The 27,341-nt window shown below is 39.7% G+C and overlaps 1 protein-coding gene across 4 annotated transcripts in view; it reads right to left on the bottom strand.

The window, feature by feature from the left end:
- The window catches only part of UNC13B (unc-13 homolog B), a 2,660,654-nt gene that overhangs the window by 1,763,707 nt on the left and 869,606 nt on the right, over positions 1-27,341 (bottom strand). For 2 of the 4 annotated variants that reach the window (XM_085628128.1, XM_085628127.1), the window contains exons 9-10: positions 26,643-26,768; positions 3,481-3,792 (exon numbers count right to left, since the gene is read on the bottom strand). In XM_085628128.1, the coding sequence (XP_085484254.1) occupies positions 3,481-3,792; positions 26,643-26,768 (438 nt within the window). The remainder of the gene's footprint in view (positions 1-3,480; positions 3,793-26,642; positions 26,769-27,341) is intronic. The other 2 variants (XM_085628130.1, XM_085628129.1) reach the window with 1 other exon arrangement.

A 27,341-nucleotide genomic window follows, 5' to 3' on the forward strand; every position in this document is an offset into this window, starting at 1 on the left:
CACTCCGCCATACCTCGCCAATAAACTCTGCATTGCGGGCAGCTCCCGACCTCTTAGAATCACTAATGCTCTGCTCCTTGTCCCACCCCTGGTAAAAAAGAAATCCACACAATCTCGCTCCTTGTCCGGAAATGCCCCAATCACCTGGAATGCCCTTCCCAAAGACCTGGATTGCAACCATTGCTATTTCAGTTTAAAAAGGACCTCAAAGTGCACCTCCTCAATAAATATTGGGGGTCTTAACCGGAACCCATTTTTCGATCTTACTTGTCAAATATGAATATAGCTCTTGCTCTACTATCTGTGTTTGTATAATTACCAACCATTTCTCTTTGTTAACTTGTTATAATTCCTTACTGTTGATTTTTGTTCTTATTACTGTAACTATCCTATACTCATGTAAAGCGCTCTGATACCTCTGGTCCAGCCAGCGCTATATAAAACCGCTAAAATAAATAAATAAAATAAATATCCTCCCTGATCTTTATGTGGAGCCACTTAGCAGTGGCTTAAAAAGACAGAGAAATACTTGCTATATTATGGATATGATACACAGTTATATATTAGGACTCAATGGTCACATATTATGAAGGCCTTAACTACACTTATGAAAATGCAAAATTCGAAGAATATGAAACTCAAGCAGAAACCACAGAAGGCTGAATTTCCTCTGCTCTCAGTAAAAAAAAAACACACCTCAGCATAATCCCCTGGCATCAAACTTTAGAAACGACTTCACCTTGACCGTAAAATTAAAGTAATGGACAGAAACACCAGATTTCAGCTGAAACTTAACCGTAGTCTCAAGCCATTCAGTTAAAAAAAAGTCCATAAGCTGGCAGTCCAAGCTTTATTCATCTGAAGTACAGACTATGTGAAATGTGCTACTGAATAACCTCCCCAAATCTCATTAATGCAGTCATCCACGCAGCAGCACATCTGGTTTCGAACTCGGAAATATCTCAGCACGTGTCTGTCCTGAAATACCTATGTTGACCTCGCTTGGACCACTGCTTGGCATAGAAGACAGCATGAACTATGTAAAAGGAAAAATTCATGTGAACAAACCGAAAAATGTATCAGAGTTTCGAAATAATCTCAGACACAAACAGAATCCATAGGAGTAAAGGTCTTCTGAGGCTTGGCACATCCAGATTCAGGAGGACGCAAACACCAGCAAACCAGCTTTCTATGGAAACAGGCCAGGTATATGGAATGCTCTTTTAGTACACCTCGGATACGGCATGCCCACATCTACTCTTCAGACATTGTTTATAGAACCATGTTAACAGCTCATATAATCCATTCTGCATTTCCATTTTAACACAATAGTACATTTAAACGCCTCAATGAAAAATATTATTTTCACACAATTATTATCATCTGCAAGATTGCTAAAAAATTGGTTCTTGGCCTCCACTAGCAAGCAGCATTTCAAGATTATAAATTGCACCTATAGCACCACATCAGGTATAAGCAACTCAGCTGCTTCTTTTAAATTAGCAACCATGTGCCAATAACCTCACAAAATAGTAACATGTATAATCCATATATTTTATCATTTCTCCAAATTCTAGTTGGCAAATGCAAAACAAATACATCTCCCTTGGTGCATAATTGAATTGTTTTGCGTATCCTAGAGAAGGGGACTTCTAACAGGGACGCTCTTTCTGACTCCACTATATGCTGTCATCTTACACTGAAAACGGGATAAAGTATCGCCAGAGACAATTACAACTAAACCCAGAGAGTTAAATGGACCAAACACTTAGCAAAGTATCCCTCAAAGTTTCTTGCTTACAAGTGAGAAATAGCTATTGGGAAATACTGAAGCCATCTGCTGTCCCAGTTCAAAAGACACCCAGCAGAAGGACCCCAACCTGACATAAGGACTGTCATATTTGGCACATATTCTAGTAGAAACCATGTCCAATTCCACGGATCCATAAACCAGGCATATATTTTGGTATACGATGGACAAAAATGAACAACCGCCGTATAGCTTTTAGAACTGAATTATGGTGGCTGTTACCAGTACAACATTGTGTGTCTTGGCAGCTTGTGGTCATTAAGAAATCCAGGTAATGGCAGCATGAGCTACAGTGAACAGCACACCACAGCCATTATGGGGCAGTCGGGTTCCTGGATACTGTACTAGTGGGGATAAGACTACTATTCAATCATTTATGACTAGTAATGAAGATCCTACGATGAAGAAGGAAAAGCAGCGTTCTGGTATTAAAAGTTCTGCATCGTAGGCATCTTCATGTACGTCATAACTGATCCTCTTCCTCTCCTGTATCCAGTCTGTGAATAATAGCAACCTTACTGAAAAATAATCTTCAGTAACATGCTGTGGTAGGGAAGGTCCTGACTCATTAATAAAACAGTGCTCTAGCTTCTGTCTAATTTACAGTTCTGTTTACCTGGCTCCAACTTCCTTCATTTTCTTACGTCACTGTTGCTTCATGGAATACATTTAACTTAAATTGGTCTTCTAAAGCTTCATACAATTCTGGAATCTATAGGTTAAGATAAGCTATGGTGTGGTTACTTGAATTTAAAAATACCAGATGTACGCTTAGAAGTTTTAATTATGAATAGTTAAAGTGCTCTATGATCTCCACATACAGGTGGAAATTAATCTTACGTGTGATAAGCAATGAATATCCTATGATGCTGAGGGAGTTTATCCTTACTGCTCAGATCACAAGTGCCGCGAAATCCTGTTGGTAGGACTGGGGCGAGTTTATAGAGGTCTGTAAATCTCAAGCAGCCAAGTTTAAATATGATTGATCCCTCTAAGGGAGCAAATATAAAGGCCCAATCGTTCATACAGCCACCATGGAAAGATACACAGCATAGTGCCAACTCTCTCTGGCGCAATACCAGCCACCACGAATTCGTTCATCATGGTGTAAGCTAGTAGTCGAGAGAAGATGTGAGGATCTGGATTAGGGAGCGTCTAATCCATCATCAAGTGTCGATCACTCTTACCCCCCTGCTTTAGGGTGCCCCACAGTCCTAACCCCTCAATTTACAATGTCCATTCCTCTCAGCTGGGGTTGGGCAATATAAACAGCTAAGACACAGTAGGTAACTTAACGAGAGACACCAAGCAGAGATAGAGTCCAATCACATTTGCAGACATGGACAGATGAGGAAAAGAAAGAGGAAAGAGCAGAGTAGAGTGGCTAGCAGAGTGAGTTACGGTTTAAAGAAAGGAAATGCTTAGTCATCAGTGAGTTTACAACTGAGATGCAACATCTGTATAAAAAAGGCAATAAGTGCCCAAAAATGGTAATCAAGAACTATATTACAGTAGGAACAATTAACACAGGCATCATTATACCCCCAAAAAAGTTTAAGCTCAATGAGGAAAGTAAAGAGTAAATAATGTGAGCATCGAGTCTGTCTGGAAGTTCATTTGAACAGAAGTGTATGTACTTATGGGGCAACATTCAAGATATGGAATAATACCTTTCTGCTTTCTGGAAAAGAACATTTTTAGGAAGTTCTGGCGATAGTGTTGATTTGGCAGGAATATCATTGTTGGTTGTTTCATTTTTCTGGCATGACTCAAGTTTATCCGTGTCATGGTCGCTGCTCCAATCATGTCCATTCTTATGGAAGCTGCCAGATGTCCTGCACGAGTAGTTTGAGTCACGGTCTCGGTGTTCTTCATCAGGCTCAGACCCATGCACACTCTCATGGTACTGATCAGGTTCACTCAGCTGGGAGCTTCCCTGACTGATGTTACCAGAGGACCCATACCTGCTGCTTCCAGCAGGGCTGCAGTAAATGGAAGAAGAAGGATATGTCAATAAGCAGCTGTGACATGGCTTCAGTGACAAACATAAACCTTATTATGTTTTCCCTTCATTAAGGCAGTTAACATCTATTTGCGGACAAGCCAGCAATTATGTGTACATGCTGAGGGAACAAAAAGGGAAAAGGGAACTTAGGATCAGTAAAACCCAAACAACAAGGAGGCAATAGGGCAGGGTCGGACTATTGCTGGACACTTCTTCCACAAACATGCTTTCATGAGATGTTGACAAATGGCATGATTCCAGTAGCTACTCCAAAGATCGTGTGTGGTGACATATCCACACAATGGCAAGACTCATTTTGGTGATATTACACAATAAAATGAACGAGAGATAAAAAACCTAAGGCACTATAGCTACAGTTCTGCAAAGTTATTTTTCTTGTCAAAAGAACTAGCAACTCAAGCAGGCCTTTTAAACAAAATGTTGACAATATGTGTAGCATAAATTCACTAGTGAGGTGATATTTTATCCATTGTGTTTTTATCACATTAGTTCAGGTGCAGCCCTCCGGGCCCCATTGACTTGCCATATTACACTGAGCACACCAGGAGTTACGCGTGCCTTTGGAGCACTAGAAGTTGGACGCAATAGCATTTGCCTTGTTGTAAGTGGTAAATGGCTAGTGTTGTGGGCAGGTTCAATGGTGTATGCCTGAGTTCCAAATCATTCTAATGCTTTCAATATAATCCAGCGCAACTGGGGGCAATGGCACCATCAGTTTAAAATATGACAACCTGTTCAATTATATTATTTGACTGTTTTCTAGAGATACTGTAAAACTGCTTGGAATCATGCTATTTAATCATTAGCTGTGATCTGTTTTCTTGAAAATAGGTTTCAAAACCAGAATGAAAAAGGTTGATTAAATGTCAACTACAAGGTCATTGCTAACTGTGCATCTATTCTAGCCAGTGCTAATAGGAGGCTAAATTGGAATAACAAACACATTGGGATCTAAACTAGCTTCAATACTTACATGTTAAAGACAACAATTCCATTTACCTCTACAATCAGTTTATAACCTATTAATAGCAACTTGTGATTATATTTTGACATACACGCTTGGGTGATACGTGCAACGTTGATATGTTCTTCTATTACTCAACTAGATGGTACTTCATTAGCTGCCCGAGAAATACTGCCATCACCTGGATCCTAGATTCAGGCTTCCCACAAATCTCGGCAGCAGGACTTAGAACCCACTGAACTTTTTCCTTTAATCCACATTCCCCATTACTTGCATCATCAGTGGAGGACAATAGCATTATAAAATAAAGTTCAACTATTTCTGTCCTATACACACACCACCTGCATCGTGTGTGCAGAGGCTTTACACCCACGATTCTGCCAAAACTCAGTTTCACCCTTTACAACCAAAATACGAGGACCTCTTAAATCTGGCCCCCAGATGTAAGTGACACAGAGTAAAAGCCCAGAAGCAAGTGATGAAAGCAACATAGAGTAAAAAGCACGGCCAAATTATCGTTGCTAGAAATGTTGCAAGATTCTCTACTAAGGGGGGGGTATATATTCTCAAAAAAAATGTCTATATGGGAAGATTGGTGCCCAGTTAGAAAGGGAGTAATTTGCCCATATTCAATGATTACAAGGGGTTCTACGGCACCACCGTACCAAACTGGGCTCCATTCTACAACATAAGTAGACAATCTGTACTTCTTTTAGATAGTAGAATACTTGACAGATCTGTAGGCTTCCACAAGCGGTACACTTTTTCTTTAAGTGACACACTAGTTGCATTGACAAGAAAACAATAACTGTTCATAGCTTCAGATAAGGATTTACTGCCCCATTACATACACACTTAATGCATTTCACTAACTGCAGAGGTAATGAGGTGTGTTGTGATTGACGGACCAAGGGTTTGTGTTAAGTCCGTGAGTTGGAGTATTCTGTTTAAATCTCTTGGAGCGCTCTGTTTTAAAGTGTTTGGGGTTATAAAGATTGGTTACCCCTGACAAAGGGCTAAATACCTGAAATGCCTTGGGTCTACACCACCATTATTACTTATGATGAATTATGGATTGTTACATGTAGCAGAAACAAGCCTGTATTGGTATTCCTCATGCATTTGAATATTGGCATTATCGTGTTTTCACATAAGAACTGAAGAAAATATTGAATAATAAAGAACATTTGATTAAAAACTAAAATTAAACTGGATTGACATTGTTGATCTTTTTGGCCTTCGCCTGATGGTTGTGCATCTTGGGACTGGTGCACTCGTTACCAGCTTGTACTGAATGAGGTGTGTTGTGCCATGCTCTCTACCACGACAAGCCAAGTACAGTGTGTCACACTAAGCCTCGTCTCTCACCATGTTCGTTAAGTTCTCTTTTCTCAGGAGACTTGGGATGCTCTGGAAAAAAACTGGCACAATTGCCTTCAGGTTCACACAGTAACTGATGTGGAGTTTTGAAAGCCACCTCCTTTCTAAGAACCAAGATGCCTGACTAAACTGATATTGCAGCAGCTCACTTTTCCTCATTCGAGATGTGGTGCTTATGCAACCTTGATGTTTACTTTGTCGAATAGCTGAAAGGGGTCATTAATGGCCATGGGCACAACTAGCTTAAAGCCCAAGCTGAGAGATTGATAATTTGTAATAAGTGTGGTTGTAGGACTTCCACTGGGGGACAGCACCCTGATCAAGTTGTTTCCTATAAGCATACCAAGGGGAGATGTCTTTCTTTAGAGGCACTAATGATTGAGAGGATTCAGATAAAAAGAAATTAAGGGATAAATGGAAATTGTGTCCATCTTTTTTTAAGGAGACTCTCCTACATTCTGTATATTGTTCAGGCAGAAGGACTGAAAGAAGCTTGCATCATGTATGTCAATGGTAACAATCAAGGTAAAATTGTGATACTCTAACATTTCAAGAGAGGGACTGTCATATTAGAGACGAAAGGGTTGGGTGACACTTATCTGGGTCAGATTAATCTTCTCGGATGAAGAACGGTATGCGTTTATAAGGGGGTAAAATGCTCCAGGCAATGCCAAATCTGAGTTTGCCATTATAAAACTACATTACACACATAATCAGGACCGGAAAATCCAGAAAGAAGGTCTTGACTGACAATTCCTTGCCTCTAATTCTTCAAACAGGATATCAGGCAAACTAACAATGAGTGAACAGAAAGGTTGACAGCCTTTGATGTAAAAACAAGCTATCACCTCTATTTATCTTTCCCCGCTGTATCAATCTGTGACTGATAAAAACATGCTGATCACCTTCGAAAATGAGACCTTGGAAGGATATGGTAAGATATCCTTCTACTATTTCAATATTCACAAATCCCTTTTAACTGAATGAGTGATTATTTACACCAATAGGAAAAAACTCATCACCAAATATCAGGCAAGCACAAAATTTGCATTAAAATATAGCATAACCACATCTATGGTTACACTAAATAGGTGTTTACTTTCAAATGTCAGATCCATTATACTGTATAGGACTTTATAACAATGACCTAAATAGTGACACCAAGGAATGCCTCAAGAGAAAGTTTTAAAAGTGTACTGTTTTACACTGTATTGGCAATTAGCAGAACATTAATTAGATAGTGTATAAAGTAATTTTTAATTTTTGAAAGAATTTTCAAGCATTTGTAATTTTGACTATGGATATTTATGAATCCAACCTGTGCTTTCTTTGTAGATAGTCATTTATATACAAGTAAAGATTTAATTTTCATCCTCATGACAGCATTCGCAGAAACATTATTTGAGAATTTTCTTCTTAACAGGTTACTGCTAATGTTATTGATTTGAAATGAATTGTACCACAGTGGGGAGGACTACTGGGAAGACTTCTGCATATCTGTTATTCTGAATTGTTTCCTATACTCCAAATATAGACGTTAAAACAGACCATTATATCAACCTCCGGCTAGGCGGAACCAAGGTACTATCTGTCTGGTTAGGAAAACAGTGATAACCCATGTGCATTTTTCACTTAATTCATGCAATTAAAGTAGGTGACAATATTAGGAATCATTACACCACCTGAAAAGTAGCCACTAAGCAAGATTTGGGGTTATTATTATTATAAGGCAGTTGATGATTTGTTTTCTCTTAATTGTGGACATTAATAACCAAACAGCAATTGTTGCAACTAGGAAAATATCTTGTTTCATAGGTGGTATAAGGGTAGAACAAAGACATACTTTGAACAAGCACTGTCAAGCTGGGTCTGACCAGTCTTTGGAAGTAGAAGGTTTCACCCATTTAAGCTTAAAAATGGTGACAGAATTAAGAATTACGGTACACATGGAGTTTGTAATTTAACTAATCTGTTTGAGATAAACAGGTGTTCCATCCATCAATGAGTGATCTAGACAGGAAGAAATAACAGCTTCGTAGCTGCTTAGCATGTTCTGAAAAGATTAAAAAAAATTAGCTGTATTATCTGAACCTTGATTATGCTACCACGAATTACGACATCAATTAACTAATAAAGCACTCTATACTGATCTAGTCAAAACTCGACTGCGATAGGAAGGAATTCAGAGCAAACATTTTCGGCATGGATTGCACAAAACACATCCAACTTGTAGGGAATAAGCATCAATTTCAAATGTGGGTACCGAGGCCACTCACCACAAAATTCCAAAATAACTAGGCCCTAGGAGGAACAAAATATGGTAACATGTGCTGAAAACTCCAAAGCTTCCAAATGTACATTTTGATTTGCTCTACCCAGATTTTCATACAAAATCCCCCCAAAAAATATACAAGTTGGTGGGACTTTCATCGATGATAATCCTCACAGATCAACTAACAAAACTCAATATAAAAAAGTTAATACTAGACCACTATTAGGGGGGTTGGAATCTAGCAGACTGATTTTTCCTGTATCCATAGTGGATGTTTTTTGGGTCAGGACTCCGCAGTTGCTTTTTTCATTTTAAAATGTTATGTACTAAAGTAGGGCAAGATGTACTGAATAAATTGCAAAAATGTAAGGAAAACGAGCCCATTCAAGTTATCCTCACTTTCATTTCTGAAGTCGAACTATATTCAAAAACCTAATGACCATGCAATGACATGAGAATTAATATCCAACTGTTGTTGCCACAGGCCAAAATGGATGCACATGTAGAGTAAGGTGTGCACAAAAAACCCACCAACTGTAAAAAGCAGCATGAGTTTAATGTACTTTTATGAAGTATATTTGCTAAGAAATTAGAAAACACACCGAAAAATAATCCTCAACAAATCAATGTAAATTGCAATGATCATGGCACATGATATTTACAGGAAAAGTAAGCATTCAGAATCAACAAAACCAGAGAGTCATGAAATATATGCCGAACCTAGTCAGGTTTCTTAATATAACCTTTGTGATTTTTTTTAGAGACATTACAGACCGCTTTGGGATGAGGAAAAAGGTTAAAGTAAATTTAATAAGCAATCCAAAATGAGGTGTGTAGCTTACTGTTAAGTACAAAGTCTATTGATCATACATTGGATTTTAAAGAGTATTGTATTTGTGCAGGATCTGAGACCTGGATTCTGTTATTGACCCAGCCATACTATTTGTGATTACATTTTGTAACTGCGTTATTTTAAATTGTTTGTGTCTTCTTAAAGTCAAATGATTCAAGGAGAAGAATTTGAGATGTATACTTGGAGGTTCCTGTTAAGAAGACGATATCCGATTGTTTCCAGCTTCAATAACAAAAAAAAAGAAAATGGTTGTGTGTTACAGTGTTCTAAAGATCTTGGGACGTTTGTTTAATGGTATTATGGAATGTGGCTATTCACTGCTGGTATAAAAGATAAAAGGAATGTGGCATAATATTAACATTCTGTTCTTTTCTAAAAGTATGATTTCCTACCCACCAAGCTGTAGAAAATATGTATTGTTCCTAATGTATTATGCTATTGAGACTAGAAACCCAAAAGGATATTTTAGAATGGGAAGTCACAGAAAAGAGAAGTTTGTACAAAGTCTTATGAGTACTAAATTGCAAGCATACCAGACTGTGCATGCAGGGGTCAAGTACAGATTGATTAATTACTGCTGGTGGTAGGTTTTGCAACAACTAATTTCAACGATGATTGATACTTTACTTATGCTGCAATCATTTGATCAAAGTGAAACCAGCACTTTCTAGTGAATCAAACAGAAACAGTAGAAATATGCTGTAAGAGACTACTAGATTGTTAGCATATATCTGCTTGTACCACTGAGGGTTAGGTGAGTTTCTAGAGAGGAAGCTGCTTTCAAAACACAGGCACAATCTTTTCTCCTTATTGCATGTTTGAAATGTCTGAAACCTGTTCCTAGAACAGCCAAACAAACATTACAGTCTGCAAATCAGCCACTCAACATATTTTACGTGAAGTAGCACAGGTTCTATGCAACATGGAAGGTATCTTCATTTTTATTCGGCATGCTAAAATGTTAGGCTTACAGACGTGTACATTCATACATGTTGTATGAAAAATATCTGGTCTATACAATAGCACTAGTTAAATCCGAGGTCAGGACATGCATTAATAAATTGTTTTATCATCTCACTTTATTATTTTGTTGACACATTTTTCTGGTGTACCTTCCCACAACGCTGTGCAAGCTAAAAGAGTACTTAGTTCCAACAAGAAAGGATACAAGACAATAGAAGTAAAATAAACTGACGAAAAATGACAAATCATTTATATATATATATATATATATATATATATATATATACACACACACACACACACACACACACACACACACACACACACACAGCCATTCAAGACAAATCTTTAATTAGAAGAACGTGATAAACACAAGTACTAATTTCTTTAGGTTTTTAAACCTCTGGAAAATAAATTGTAATACAAATATTTAGGCTTAAAAATGTAGCAGACTTTAACATGACCATGAACGATGCACTGGATAGATACCCCCCAACGGCCCCCAACACGGCACAGCATCCAAATGGAGGAATTTACTCAAGCCATGGGACTGACTGACGTCTGGCGCTCACTGCAACCAAACATGATGTATTACACACACTACTCTAACGCACACAACAGTATGTCCCGTATTGATTTCTTCCTCACGCACATGGTAGCCCTTGGTCACTTTCAAAACCCTCGTGGACCCCTAAGGGGTATTTCAGAGCATTCTCCGGTATGTCTGGGCCTCACCTTTAACCAGCAGCGACAACGTAGCTCCATAATCATTAATCCGTGGCTCCTGATGATACCAGACATAAAGGAAGAGCTTCAGAAGCAAACAGATTGCTACCTCGCCGAGAATGTCGGCTCCGTGGACTCAGCGCAAACTATTTGGGAAGCTTATGAACTGGTGCCGAAGGGGGATGCTCTGGGGTTACAGACAGGCTATCAGTTTCAGCATAACCAGCAAGTTATTCAATTAGAGAGCGAGCTCCAGCAGCTTGAGACAAAGAATAACTCCTCGCCCGACGAGGCCACCACACACCGATTAGCTATCAAACAACTCGAATATAAAAATATGGTGCGGGGCAAAACCCGAGCGAAACTACTTCACACACGTCACAGGGTGTACGAATTGGGAGATAGAGCAGGAAAAATGCTTGCATGGCTGGAAAGAAGGGAGCAAGGGGACCGGTGGGTGCCGGAATTGTCCACTACCGAAAATAATAAGATCACTGACCCCCAGGAGATAGCAGAGGCGTTTGCAGATTATCTGGAGGCGGTGTATTCCTCCTCCACTACATATACATCTGAAGACACATATCAACTGTTGACTGATATGACTTTGCCCTCACTATCAGATACGGAAAGGGCTGAGCTGGACACAGATAAAACAGATGATGAGATTTGTAAAGCCATATTCCAGATACAATTGGGGAAGGCGATGGGATCGAATTCCTCAAATCGATGGCCTTATGGGTAGCGCCCTACCTCAAACACATGTATATAGAAAGCTTGGAGAAGGGCAGCCTGCCCGACGATCACAGACTAGCCTCCATAGTGGTAATCCGGAAACCCGGGAAACGTCGAATAAGTGTAGTTCTTACAGACCGATCTCCTTAATAAACGCAGAGGCAAAAATCCTAGCAAAATTGTTGGCGTCCCGACTCAATGCCGTTCTCCCATCATTGGTGCACCCGGACCAGTCGGGCTTCATACCGGGTCGGAACACGGCATTAAATATTCGCCGAGTCCATAATGTTTTGGCACGCCGGCACTGTATAGAAGAAGACACAGTGATACTGTCGCTGGATGCCTCCATGGCATTCGATTCTATAGAATGGCCCCATCTTTTTGAGGTCCTGGTACATGTGGGGTTTGGTCCGCAATTCCTACAGTGGATCAAACTGCTTTACACTGGGCTGCGTGGTCAGATTAGGGTGAATAACCGCACTTCTCAAACGTTCCTACTGGGCAGGGGGACTAGGCAGGGATGTCCCCTGTCCCCCCTGCTTTTTGCCTTAGTACTGGAACCATTGGCATCCTGGGTGAGGCGAGACGTAGCCCTTCGGGGGCTGCAATGGGATGAAGACAATGAGGACAGGATCTCATTGTACGCGGATGACATCCTGATCTACTTAGCATCCCCATATGCTTCAATCCACAGATTGCTAAATATATTCACAAACTTCGGAAAGTACTCCGGATACGCTATTAATTGGACTAAGTGAGTGCTGTTTGTTTTACATGGCCCGACACACAGACTACCCCGGGGATGTGACCTCAAAGTGACCTATGGAGGATTTCAGTATTTTGGGATTTTCATTACGCTTGATCCTCAAGTATTTCTTGACAAAAATCTAGCAGTACCCCTAAAAAGACTTTGTGAAGACGTCAAACATTGGAGGTCGCTGCCATTGTCCTTATTAGGTTGAGCGGCTCTATTTAAAATGCTGGCTCTACTGCGATTTCTCTACCTGCTCCAGAATTGCCATTACAAAGTCCCCAACTCATACTTTAATAGTGTGGAGGCGGAGGTCCGTACTCTATTGTGGGATGGGGGCACACCGCGTATAGCGCTAGGAAAATTAACGAAGGGGTGGTATGACGGGGGAATAGCACTCCCTGATATTAGGCTCTATTATTGGGCAGCGCAGCTGGTGGCAATTAATCAATGGCTGTATGGCCACCCTATGAACCCAGCATACAGACTGGAGCGATATCAGACAGGACGTGAAGGGTACCTTGGCGCCTTCTACACGTAGGTCCAGAAGGGGAGATACCTGGGTCCTATGGCTCAAACGGTCGTCCTCTGGCACAGAGCGACTAAGCGTCTGGGATGGTCAGGAATAATGAAAAAAGCCACACCCCTGTAATCTTCACGGTGACTGGGGTTGCTCTGCTACCACAGTGGCTTTGATAAATGGGACACCATTGGACTATCCACCGTAGGAGATCTCATACACAAGGGGAAGATTCTCACATTTAAAGAACTACAAAATAAACATGAGCTATCGCAGGGTGAGGTGTTTCGGTATCTGCAGATACGCCATGCTGTTCAGACAACACTCCTAGACTTGACAACATTGCCAGATTCATCGACATTGGAAGACCGTTTGTTATCAGAACGCATCCCAGACACGGCCGTTTCACTCACATATCGGAAACTATGCAATAATTTACCTGACCCCTTCCACACCCTTAGAGACCATTGGCAAGCAGACCAGGGGCCAACAGATGATGATGATTGGCAGACTGCATTGATGTCCCCTAGAGAGGCGGCCATAAACCATCGTTTTAGGTTGATCCAACTTAAGGTGTTGCACATGACATATTTCATCGGGGTAACACTTGCAAAAATAGGATCTAGGCAGGACGCACTCTGTCTACGCCATTGTCACCAAGGGGCGATATTTTACCATATCCTTTGGGTATGTCCCCAGATATGACCCCTGTGGGAGAGCGTAACGGACAAACTGCAGGATGCGTTGGGGAAACAGATTACCCTGACACCATGACTGGGGATCTTGAATATTTGGGAGCCTACTGATTTAACAGAAATAGAACAGCAAATAGCCACCCTAGGATACACGCTAGTGAAGAAAGCAATAGCTATGAAATGGGGGGCACCGGATCGACCATTGACAATAGGCTGGGTGGCAGAGATGGACAAATGCATGGTTGCCGAAAAAGATGTTTATAAGTCCAGGGGTTGTCCCAAAAAATGGGACAAAAAATGGGGCAGATGTACTACATTTCGGGGGGAACTCTGTGTGGAAATGTCAAAAAGGGGGGACAACAAACGAGTACGAATCGCCTACAATATTGTGCAAGATACATGTTGATATATAAATGTCTTCTCTGTAAGGATACATACGCAATCTGTGCTTCTAAAAGTGACTAGTTTGATTTCAATAAAAATGTTAAATTAAAAATAAAATACAAAATGTAACAGACATTGTACATCAGAATATAAGCAACAAACATGAAGGCATACAGCTGACATTCTTATTAGAGAACAAGGGGCTGGTCTGCCTATAAAAGGTTATAAGCACTTGGATACCAAACTAGACGTGAAGCATCACTGACAGACATTTTATATATCTGTGCTTAGTGCCCGTGAAATATCACGTATTGAAAATGGCTTCACTTACACACTTACTTCTTTTTTGAGTGACTCCAATAGGTAAAAATGTCAGTTGTCTCTGATAGTTCCTATTTTTCAATTTACCAATAAAATCATCACTTGACTATTCATGTCAAAAACTGACACGTATGACTAGCTGGTATTCTTGCAATCTGTAATCAGATGCCTATTGTTAGACCTGGCACCATTGGCGTGGGTCTCCCTTGTATTGTTTTTGCTTTGCCTCATGTGTTTTGCTGTGTGTTGGACTCCGTTTTGCTGGTGTAGATGCTTTGGGAACTTTGCCACTGCTGTTCTGTGCCAAACTACATGTGCTCCCTTGTAAATTGTTGTTATGGATTAGGGTTTCCATGATTGTCTATTTGATTTACTAGTCAGTCCCTAGTACAGTACAGCCGGGAGCCTGTAAATCAAATGCTGCTAGTGGACTTGCAGCACTGATTGTGCCACCCACATAAACAGCCTGTAAATGTAACTCTGGCCTGCCATTGCAGAGCCTGTGTGCAGTCTGGGACTGCCATGTCGACCTAGCAAGTGCACACACTTGCCAGTCCCTAACCTTCACTTTTCTTACATATTAGTCACCCCTATGGTAGGCCCAAGGTACCCTGGGGGCAGGGTGCATTGTATGTGAAAAGTAGGACATGCCCCGAAGTGTGTAGCATGTCCTGATAGTGAACAACTGCCAATTTCGTTTTTCACTATTGAAAGGCTACCTGCTCCCATAGGATAGAATGGGGAGTTTGTTTAAAACATCTTTTAAACATAACTGACCGTGGGAACAAGGTAGGAAAATAAAGTTTGATATGCCTGGGGAGGAGCAGTGGCTCCAGGGAGCCAGATGAGTCAGGGCTGGGCTGAATAGACTTGGGCTGCATTTAGAGTAGGGGAGGAGATTTCCTTTCACCTGAATGGCCCTGGTCTGCCTTCAACAATGCTGTCTCCACCTCCGGCCAGGAAGCTGCACCAGTGAGAACAGAACTGGTTTTGGCTGTCTACAGACATTTTTTGCCTTCAGAGAATAAATGTTTTTTGTGTATAAAAGGTGGGGCCCAGACATTTAGATCACTTCTGGGAAATCAAGAGGAATCTTTGCCAAAGAGAAGAGCCGGAGAAGCTGAGGAGGAATACTGCCCCTGTGCTGTTTGCTGTCTGGGGTTGGCCTGCAGTGGCTACTTGCTGCCAAGGAAAGGAGAAAAGTACTTTGCTGTTTGCTTTGTCACCTGCTTGAAGAAAAGATCTCCAAGGGCTTGAAACTGAGCTTACCTCCTATTCTGAAGTCTCAGGGACAGAAAGACTTCACCACCAGCCCCCCTGAACTGCCTTGCTGGGAGTTCTGACCCGCAAAGTGGTGCCTACTGTTTTTCTGGGCTTCTAGAGAACCGTTTTCCGCAGGGAGCTGGAAAACCAACGCATCTTCGAAGACGCAAGACGCATCTGCACCCGTTTGACGCATCGCTGAAGAAACCGTTGCAGCGCCTGGCACGGCTCGAGAAACTGCTGCACACCGCATCGAGTGCACCGATTTCTGAAGTATGAGACCATCGCACCGAGATCGACGCAAGGGCTGCGGTGCGACTGCAAGACTTCACGCATCGTTCCGAATTGTCGCATCGGGGCACCAAGTTTTGCATCGTTGGGGGACGCAGTAAGAAACCGACGCATCACCTCCCCACACAGTAAGAAGCCGACGCATCACCTCCCCTGCGCTGCAGTAAGGAACCGACGCATCGCCTCCCCCGGAGCAAGGAACCTTCCCTCAGTGTAAGGAACCGACGCATCACCTTCCTTGCGGCCCGTTTTGTTTATTTGCGTGACTCATCCCAGGTACTTTGTGAGAAAAGTGTTGCATCTGCAATTTGCTTTGAACTGAACTATTTCTACCATGAGAAAGTCATATTTTCATTACTGTATTGTGGATTTTTGTCATTTGGTCTTGTTTTGGTTTGGATAAAGATTACTTATTTTTCTAAACTTGTGTGGTGTCCATTTGTATTGTTTTCACTGTATTACTGTATGTGTTCACAAATGCTTTACACACTGCCTCTGAGATAAACCTGTCTGCTTGTGCCAAGCTACCAAGGGGGTGAGAGCAGGGGTTAGAAGTGTATCCCCCTTACCCTAACTAGAAGCAAGGGTCCTTATTTGGACAAAGGTACTTACCTCTGCCAACTAGAGACCCCCATTTCTAACACCTATGTACAGATGACATAAAATATTCAGATATTTTTAAGCAGTGTTCTATGTACTAGATTGCAGCAGAATAACCGTCTTGTGCTCTTTCTCCTTGATATCTGCTTCAGGCTTCTGGAAGAGAGTTGTTCAAAACAGTGCTAAACAATAACTTAGAGGTTTGGGCTCCACTGTACAGTGGAATAGCCTGTGTGAAAGCATTTCCTTTAAGTTTAGACTATGCATGCTATAATCAAAGTTAACAAAAATGGGAATGACAGCAAAACAGTTATTTCATGGAAGGTCTTCAGAGAGAAACTCTACTGTTCTCCAAAGTCAAGGCAGAGTGTTCTTGTCACTACTTTCTTGATTGAAAGCTTTATTTATGGTTAACAATAAATGAAAAGGAATGGTGTCAGTAAATCTAAGCTACCTGCCCATTCACAGCACCTTCTATGCTGCCATCATTCATCAAGTTATCAGTAGCCAATGGGAAAATAGGTAAACCAGAGAAATCAGTCCAGAGTACAATTATAGACCTATCATATTATCTGTCAAATATATTGTGGGCACCTCGCCTCAGGTGCATACACAACCAGCACTTATTTGCAAAAAGCCTGTTGCAAACTAAAGTGCAGTTTTCAACATCATTAGTAGAAGAAAAGTAAACTCTCTACATTTTCTGGATGCAATCCTGCTTTAGGTGCAGAAACTTCTAGAAAAAAATGCCACAATGATTTGCTGCCTCCTTTCAGGGTCTTGTAAATACTGAACGCTATGTTTGGTTCACTTAATACACGGACAACAAAAACAAACTTGTTTCTAGGAGGAAGGCTTAGGAAACCAGAAACAGGAATGAGAAAGATTGAGGTACACAGATCAGATCACTTATTATGTCAAGAAAAACTACCAATAAGGTAAAGTTAAAGAAGCATGGACATTTGTCATTGATCCCGGGATCTGCTATATCTTGAGGGTTATTAAGGTGTTTAGTGGAAGAGATTCAACATGTTGATGGCGCTCCATGAAAAATAGCATAAATGAAATTGTTTTGTAAGAGTGTCTTGTGATCAGCATTAAATTACTATAAATTCAAACATTATGTTCAGTCCAATAATTACTGTGTGTGTAATATCCCAGCATGGTTGTACTAGTACATGTTAAAAGTTAAACATACTTCAAAACAGTGAATACTTTGCTATTAATCTTGCTATCAACGAGCGTAGAGTCAGCACCAACATTGATAAAAGGAGAGAGGGTAGAAACAAGCAGAACAAAATACTGAACGTAAACGAAGATGCATTTATGCTAAAATGTATTATCCTCTGCAGTTATATCAAACCTGGAGATGCAAATTAATGTAAAATGTCCTAATGCATAAAATGCTTGATAGCATATTTTTTAAGAATGAAAACCATTTGGCTCACTTCCCCATTGTCTTAATTTGACAGGAGACACACACGCACAAAAATCTAAGTATACATTACTAAAGCACACACCATGGTACGATTGAAGACCACACATTGCTAGAGTTTGATTTTTACTATTGTTGTAATTGTTATGCACACAACATAAAAGCACAAACCACTAAAGGCATCTAAAATAAAGTACACGGACAACTTATCTAACACTACATCACTGGCATTATAAATGGCCAACTGAAACCATTTATTATGCTTCTAATTTAACTGGCCTTTTTATGTCCTGTCGATCCACGCTAGGAAGTTCTGTTGGGGTCCCTCCAGGATGTAAGTCGATCGACTGGTCCGGGCAAAGAGTGGGATTATTTTCATTCGTTGTAGAAATATCCTGCTGAGGTAAATTGTCATTTGGTAGCTCTTTGAAATGTGGAGTCAGAATTTCCAATACACTGGACTCTGTGCTGTGTTGTCCAGCATACTCTTTGCCACATTCACTTGTAAATTCAATGCGAGATGATGCTAAATAGTCAGTATCAGATGCATCTGACAAAGAAGACTCTTTAAAAGCAAGATGTGCTTCAACAGGCTTCAGTGGAGTTAACGTTTCTTCAGTCATTTCACTAACTATGACAGAGATGGAATTCGGATAGTCTCCTTGCATCTGATCACTGCTTTTTGGTGCCCCATTTAACATTATTTTGAAATCCTCTTTGATATCAACATCTTTGTTTTCTTTTTGAAAAATCAAGGACAAGTCTATCTGCTTGTCTGGGATTGTCCCTGGAGTGTTACTTGGCTTAACAGTTTTTTCATCACTCCCCCCTTCAAATAACGTAGCTGATAACTTCTTCTTAAAACTGGATAGAAGACCTGCCTCTTCAGGGGAGGTACTTCCAGACGAAACAGGGCGAGAAAAAAGGGAAGCAAAAGGTTTTCCAATATCTGTGGATGTCATAAAATTAAATTTTGGTAGATTAGGAATATTTGGCATCTCCAGCACAGGCTTGGGTTGTGAAACATTACTACTTTTTGAAGTATTTACATCGGTTGTCGGGCAACGAGGTGATTCATTTTGAGAACTTGAAGAATGCACTTCTTCAGGACTTCTCCAGCATCTATTACTGACTGGTGAATCTGTATTCTGGCTGCTATGTTTAGCTACTGATGTGGCATCATTTTTTAGGTTGCCCATTTTAACATTCTCAGCTTCTTCATCCAACTTGTCATGATCCAACTGTATTTCTTCACAGGTCGACATGTTTTGTAAAGCAACAGTGTCTTGATTTAAACATTTCATACTTTCTGCAGTCTCTAAACTGGCTTCCTCTGATAAGTCTTCTACTAACAAAGATTTATCGTTACAGCTTTCTGTAGTCATAATAGAACTGCCTGATTCTTCAAGCTCCATGAAAACAGGTTTGTTTTGTGATAAGCTTGAATTCCTGGAAACTATTTCTTGGTCATCGAAAGTAGACTTGAAAGGCAGATCATTTTTGTCATTTTCTTTAGGAATTGTAACTGTACTGAAATTGTCACCTTTTATGATCTGAGTCTTACCAGGCAAGGAGTGCTCATGTGGAAAGTTGGTGGGTATTGTAGATTGTGATGTAGGAATAAATCTAGATGATGCTTTTGTATCTTCAGTGGAACTGGTAGAGAACATTTTGATTTTTGTTATAAAGCTTGAAAACATTTTGGTGGAAGAATCTAATATAGATATTTCATTCTCAGGTCTTTGCAAATGGTTTGGCAACTCAGATTCTCCTGACATTTTTAAGAAAGATCCTAATTCTTGTTTCTGCCTTGCATCATTGACACTGGTTTGCTCCGACATGATCTCCGTTACTTTTTCTTTTTCACAAACCACCCTATTAGGCACATTATCTATAGAAATATGCACATTATCTATATTTGTGGAAATGTCTTTGACCTCTGTATGTGAACCACATTGTGTGTCATCAATGTCTGAACTTAATTTTGGAAAGGACGACTCAGAAAAGAATGAAGGGTGGATGCATTCTTTCTCTTCTCTCTCTACTAAATATTCATTACACTCTGAAGCGAGACTGCTGAAATCCTCTTCTAAAAAGTTAAATGAATCAGAACAAACAGTTAAATTTGAATTGTCTTTATTATCAGGATAACTATTGTTTTTTGCTCCAGCAAATGCATTTGTGGGCTCTTCTTGGCACTCTTTTAAATGATTTCCTCCACTTGGTTTATCTAAGGCTAGAATGTGAGGTACATTAGTGTTACAATCTGCATACTGACTACTGATTTTCAAATTTGGACTGGTAGGGATCAAATTCACTTGTGTATACTCAATTACTGGTTTTGTTTCTGAATTAGACTGTGGTTTTTCATTAAAGAGAGATAAGCCAAAGAAACTGAAGCCAGAGCTACTTTTTGATACGCTGGGATTTGGAGCAGGGCGACTTCTTGAGAAAAAAGATGGCAGTTTGAAGAATTCATCTGTTTCTGATGACATACCTGAATTACTAGTCACTGGGATTGGAGTAGATATAGACGGGTCTGACCGACTAAGGACAGAAAATATACTTTGGGTATTCGATGTTGTTTTAAATGAGTTACTGTTTGGTGTTCTAAAGCCCTTCTGGTTCAAAATTTGGGGTGATCTCAAATCTTCACGTACATGTTCTTGCCTTAAGGAACTCGTTTTGGAAAGTGAAGCAGTAGATTTATTATTTTCCTCCAAGCTTAAACTCAATGCTAAACTGTCTTTGGGATTGTTTTCTTGCTGATTTTCAAAATAATTTATGTCTATTTGCTGAACATTGCTGTTCTTATTTTCTGGTTCCTGGAGAACTTTAACAATTTGGTCGATTTCGCATTCAGGGCCTTGTCCATGTGCTACACTATTTAGCCTTGTATTTGAATCACTGTCTCTGATTGTTGCCTGCTTTTTTAGTGATTTCACCCTGGAAGAAGTAGTCGAGTTGGAGGGCAAACTATTGCTGTGTTCGTGCTTATACATCTCATTTCTACTGGATACAGTGATTGTATGTTCTGTAGTTTTTGCTACATCAGTTGGCATGTCTCTTGGTGGCACTGGGATTGACTCAACGTTGAATAACTCACCAAAAGAACCAAATATTGTAGATATAATAGGTAGGTCTTTCTTTTCTTTAGAGTCCTTGCTTTCTGATGCCTTATGATTTTCCTGTTTTCCATCGGGTTTTAAGTTCATGTTACTTTGTTCCCGGCTGCCTAGAGAGTCTGGAATGTAATGTTCTGCCTGAGTTTTGAAAAAATCTAAGAACCCAGAGGGCGGATTTCGATCTGAATGTTTTTTTGTAGAAGAGCCATCTCCCAAACTAAATAACTTCAAAGCACTTTTCAAAAAGGTTTCTTCAGGCTCACTGGATGTTGGGTTGTCAGTTGCCATATATTTATTGCACTTGTCTTTTATCTGATCTGATTCTGAACAACTGGGAAAGGTTTTGGTAACTGCAGCAATATCTGACTGATTTGTAAGAGGATTTATTTGACTGGAGTGTAATACTGGTTTTGACACACTTTCAGTCTCTATACAAACTATGTTTGCTTCAGGAACATTTTCCCTTTGGTTATTGGCCAGGTAATTGAATTTTGCACTTTTATGTTGATTTCCAAACAACTGCAATGGTGTATTTTTCTTGTTTGTGGAGGATTCCTCACATTCTTGCACATCAGATGCTGGAGCCTTACCGATCAGCTCTCCCAGAGTAGAAAACAAAGATGCAACTTTGTTGAATGGTGTACCTATATTTTCAGCATTAGTTTGGCCTTTAGGCTCATCTTTTGTAGATGCTGAATATTGTGGAACTTTAGGAACAGACTGAAAATGGTGTAAACAAGGTGATCCATATTCTAACGACTTAGCTGGACATGCGTCTCTCTGTATGGTTTCAATCTCTTTGTTCATTACTAAATTTCTAGAAGGTTTGGTCTGTGTCCTTAGATCAAGTGTTACCTGGTTATCCAGAGGACATACATTTTTATCATTTTGCGGTCTAAAATCTACTTTGAGTTTTCGCAATTTACAGCTTGAAAAATCTAATGGTTGCTCTCTCTGGTAAAACATAGATTCCTCAAACATTTGTGAAAAAACCTCCAAGTTCATATTCATTAATTGGTCACTTCTCCTCAAAGCGGTGGATAAGTCAAGAGGCTTTGCTAAAACGGAGTTATCCAAAACCTCCATTTCAGAAAGCCAATACAGCTCTTCATTAGTGAGGGGTATCTTAAAACCACAAACAGCAACTGTTTCATCTTCTATCCAGTCACTAGGCAGAGAATCAATTTGGTAATCACAACCCCACACTTCAGAATAAGAGTATGTTTCAGGGGTGCATATATATACATACTGACCACTGGGATCAGTTAACAAAGAATAAACAAAATGCCCATCACTATACATATAGTAACCACAATTACCATCCTCCGAAGGCCACCATATGCCAAATTCAAGCAGAGATAGCCACTCCCAATAAGCCTGGCAGTTAGAAGCATAAACAAAGCTTCCATCCAAATTCAGGGATTCCTGATCAATCAAGGTCCAAATATTAGCATTAAACTCAGAAGAATAACTCGGTTCCATTAACAGGTTATCTAACTGTTTATTGCAATCATCATCAATAGGTGACAATGAGCAACTTGCATGAAGCAAGTTCATCTTCCATGTTTCACTGTTTTCCCAACCTGCGTCAAGATCCATAAACTGGTCAATTGATTCATATGACATCTCACTAAAATTTAAACTAAGCTGATCAATATCCAAGTTTGCTTCCCAGGACACTATATTGTCATTGTTATCTTTCTTACATAAATTTATTACCATATCATTGGAATCCCATAAACCAGGAGAGTCAACACTCGGAGAGTTAGGACTCAATATATAATTAGCAGGTCCTGGTATTGTCTCTCTGATACTAGATATGTCCTCTATTTCATAGTCCCACTCAAAACTTGAACTACATTTTACTTCTCCAAACAATTTCCTTTGGGCACAAATGCCACCTATGTCATCATTTGAGTCACTGCAAAAATTACTCCAAAGAATTGTACGCTCTCCTACTTCGTTTGTACCTTGCTGTGATATTAAAGAGTCTTCAAAACTGACAGCATTATTATAAGTTGACACAAGTGTATTATATTGGCTGAAAACACATGCTTGTTCATCAGCTGCAGTAATGACTGTATTGGGCAAACATTCCTCCCTCTTTTCACTTTCTACTGTTGTAATGACATGTTTTATGCTTGGTATTGGCTTAATTCTTTTTAATGTATCTTGTTTTTCTGAAACTGTTGGACCCAAAGGCATTTTGCTTACGTTAATAACACGGTTTCCACCAGAAGACACTGAAGGCGCAGGAGAGTTAGAATTACATTTATTTGTTGTCTTCACTGAAACACTGTCTTGCGTAGCAAATTTTAACAGACCAGAAAAAAAACTAGATGGAGAGATTTTGTGGCTCTCATGTCCATCTTTGGAATTCATGCCCTGCTTACCAAGTATATTTTCAGCAGAGGAAGAAGTAAAAAGGCCTGAAAACAGGCCTGGTTTGGCACTTTTCTCCTCTGGTATATTTACTAAATTATGCAATCCTAGTCCATCAGCGGATGGGGATCTTAAAGTTTTGCAATGGATGCTCGCTGAGGGGTGTAAATTAGAGGTTATTTCTTTAAAGCAACGTGTTCCTCCCTGTTCACCTTCCACAATGCTAACTGAATCATTATCCTGATGCACATTGGTCAGAATTGGCATGCATTGATCATCTTGACTATTAATATCTAGACTTTGAGTAGCTTCACCACTATAGTTCGCTAAACTCTCAACTAAAGGTGATTTTTGGGAATTAAAATAACAATTTGACAGTGAATCTCTTTTATCACATACATCATGGTTAGTTGCAATAGAATCTGAAAAATGACTGTTTGCATGGTCATTTGAGTACAAATTTTCAGCTGAAGCAAATTTAAATAAGGGAGGAAGAGGGAAAAAAGTGTGTTGCCCTTTAGTTTCTTTTTCTGTTTTAGAAGAACCAACAGAATTGAAAATAGGTAGTTGAATTTTCCCTTGTTGGTTAAACGCGTGGTCATCTTCCAAAATATTGTTTCTTCTAACATCAGCTTCTGATTTATGAACTTTTGAAAGTTCAAATGTTGATTTGTTGGATTTAGCATCACCAGTAGGAAGAAATAACTGGCTGAATGATCGACGAAGAGGCTGAAAAAATGTTGTATTAGCCAATTTCTCATTTTCTAAAACGCATGGCTCATCAATTTTTTTACTGCCATCCTGTTCCCCAAAGTTTAGTCTAGTTTGAACAGGGTTTGTAAATAATTCTCCTCCAGTGTGGTCTTCCTTTTTGAAAGATGCAGGACAACTATGTTGCTGGCTGGAGGTACCAACAATACCGCACAGAGATGACTCGCTAAATGTTGGTGATGAAATGGAATCCTTGGACATACCATTTGTTTGACCGGTCATCTTTTCTTCATGTGCAGCAGAAATGGTGGTGTTACTCACTTTATGCCCAAGGACAGTAACAACTTGACTCACTTTAATTTTCTCCGCTTTATTGTCATCCTTCTTTGCTTCCTTTTCTATAAAAAAGTTCAATGGATTGAATCTGCCCAAAACAGAAGCCACACCAGACGTCTGAGTCTTTGAAGAATGCTCCAAGTGTTCAGCAAGACATGTGCTAGATGACACATTTGTACATGCATTGTCTATACTTTTCTGGTAGTTTTGTTGTAGATCTTTTAAACTGGCATTGTCTGGAGACAAATGTTTTCCTGCGCTCGTCGCACTGTTCTTATTTTCAAAATTAACTGATGAAGGCACACTGCATGCCTGGCTTGTCTGACTACCAGGCATCATAGATATGCCACTGCCAGGTAAGACGGGAGCATCAGATTTTTCAGGCAAAGGTGAAACCATTTTTTCCACAGAGGCAGTAAGGTGCTTTGCACTTGAGCCAACCTTTTCGGAAAGAGCACTAAACAGAGAATTTACAGAGTTCTTTACTCCTGTCAAATCGGGAAGAGTTTCTAACTTGCTTTTACAATTTGGATTGCTAGCTTCTGCAACAGTTGGCTTTATCTGATCTGTGTGTTCTTTTGGTCTATCTATTTCCTTCTGCTTGGATGTAAATTTATCAGAAACATTTTTACTTTTTGGAAGTGCGCCAAATTTATTCATCTCTTCTTCCTTTTCAGCTAAGTATTCAGAAACTGTTTCGACTAAACATTGCAGTTCATCCATTGTATCCACATATTCTTCGCTTGGCTCTTCAACAGGAGACAGCTTGAGGTCGTGCATCTGGAATGCAAACCTGCCACCCGTAGAAATGTGCGTTTTGTCATAGTTACCCTTCTGAAATCTGGATAGTGACCTTGTATTATAATTGTTAGAAATTACTTCTTTAGAAGTGGAAACATTATAGTCACACCAGGCTTGAGAAAGTAAAGCTAATTCTTCCATGTCATCTGAAACTGGAGAGTTTTCCTGCTCATCGGAAGTACTGCTATCAAACTCATCTAGAGTTTCTATAGAGGCACTGTGATCATTTAGCATTAAATGTGGTTTAGACTCCTCAACATGTTGATGGTCATCGTGCTGAGGATTTAAAGGTTTACTGACTGCCACTCGCCCACTTTTAACTAACAGACCATTTTTGTATGGACGCAAAATAGGATAAAAGTGACTATCACTTTCTGTGCTGCTGATTTTAGACTTGGCACTTTTGTTGGATGCCTGAATGACTTCCTCATGTTTCAATGGCTGTACCATGTGAAGAGAAAATAAGGTTTCATCCCCATCGTCTTCTAAAGTCTCTTTGTTATTCAGACATTTATGCTCATTTTCTTTAATATCAAAGTATCTTGGGTTCTTTTTCCTTCGCCGGTCTATTGTGTCATATCCCTGAGGATATCTGGGGCCATCTAAGCATTCTGATCCAGTAGAGGTTGTTTTCAAATGCTCTGAGCATCCCTTTAAGGGAGATTTATCCCTGATATTTGAGCAATCTTTTTTTATTTTTACATCATGATAATATACAGGTTTTTTATCTAGCAGGTCATCCTTTAATGGTCTCCCTATATTCTTGTAGGCACTTTCCAGTTGCTCTTCAATTTCAGACTCATCGTGAATGATCCTAACCTTACTCTTAGTAGCTGAAGGCTCTTCTCTAATCAGCAGCAATTTAAAACAAAAACGGAGGGATAAAAACAAGGAAGGGGTGGATGGAGGAAGACATTCAAAAATAATATTTAGTGAATAATTATCAAAGCAAACCAAAACATTCACAATTAGAAATTAGAATATGAACACAAGAACAATACCACATCACATGAATGGACTAGGCCAATGGAAAAAATATATCCCCTGAGGTAATTATATGTTCCAAATTTGATAACATCACAATGTTAGATTTTAACATGAAAATGAAATGTAGATGAAAAATAAGATAACCAACCCTGCAAAAAAATAGAATATTGATTATATAATCCATTACTGTATGTAAATGTAATCAGAACACATTTTTAAGCATGCAAACAGTGAACATCAACTCAGACAGATGGCAACGGAATGAGCGGGAATACAACCAATGCGTAAAGTTAAAGTAAAGTAATCAAACCCACCTATCTGACAGATCTAGGAAGTGCTTGCTTTCTAAAGTGTAGTGTTGACTTGTAAGCTGACTCGATTCTGATAAAGAATATAGATCAGTTCGGCCATTCGTAGCTGAATCTATGCTAGCATGGCGCCTTCAAAGGAAAGGAAAGAGCAGTGAGACAGTAAGGAAGGAAGGGTGCTATGTACATTTTTACAGTTTAATATTACAAACTCACACTGAAACCCAAGGGACAATAGAGAGTTACTTTGGCTTAGGCTAGGTAAAAGCAAACCTATTGATGAATAGGGAACATGATATATATATTAACACAATACAAATATCTAATTTACATCACAGGGTGAATTAGAGAACAGTGTGGAGACTTCCTCTAAATCCTGCGTTCAAAACATATAAAATGGGCAAAGTAACAGTTGAATGTCAAAAGCAGGAGAAAATGTTTGGTTTGGACTGCTATTGGGATGGAAGGTCTAGGATTAAGGTAACTGCCAAAAATGTAAGCTGCTTTTTGAGCTGCATGCTGATAGTTTACATGATTGATATATCATTCATTCCAAATCAAGGCAGCACCATGAGCCAGTGTGATATGGTTGGGTCAACACATCAGAAGTGGACAAAACTATAAGTCATGATGTTATATCACATGCCTGTCTCCATATACTTAACCTGTATTGGCTCTAAACTGTTTAGGTGCTTAAGGTGGTTT

The sequence above is a fragment of the Triturus cristatus genome, chromosome 2_1 (genome assembly GCF_964204655.1).
Source record: "Triturus cristatus chromosome 2_1, aTriCri1.1, whole genome shotgun sequence".
Lineage (NCBI taxonomy): Eukaryota > Metazoa > Chordata > Amphibia > Caudata > Salamandridae > Triturus > Triturus cristatus.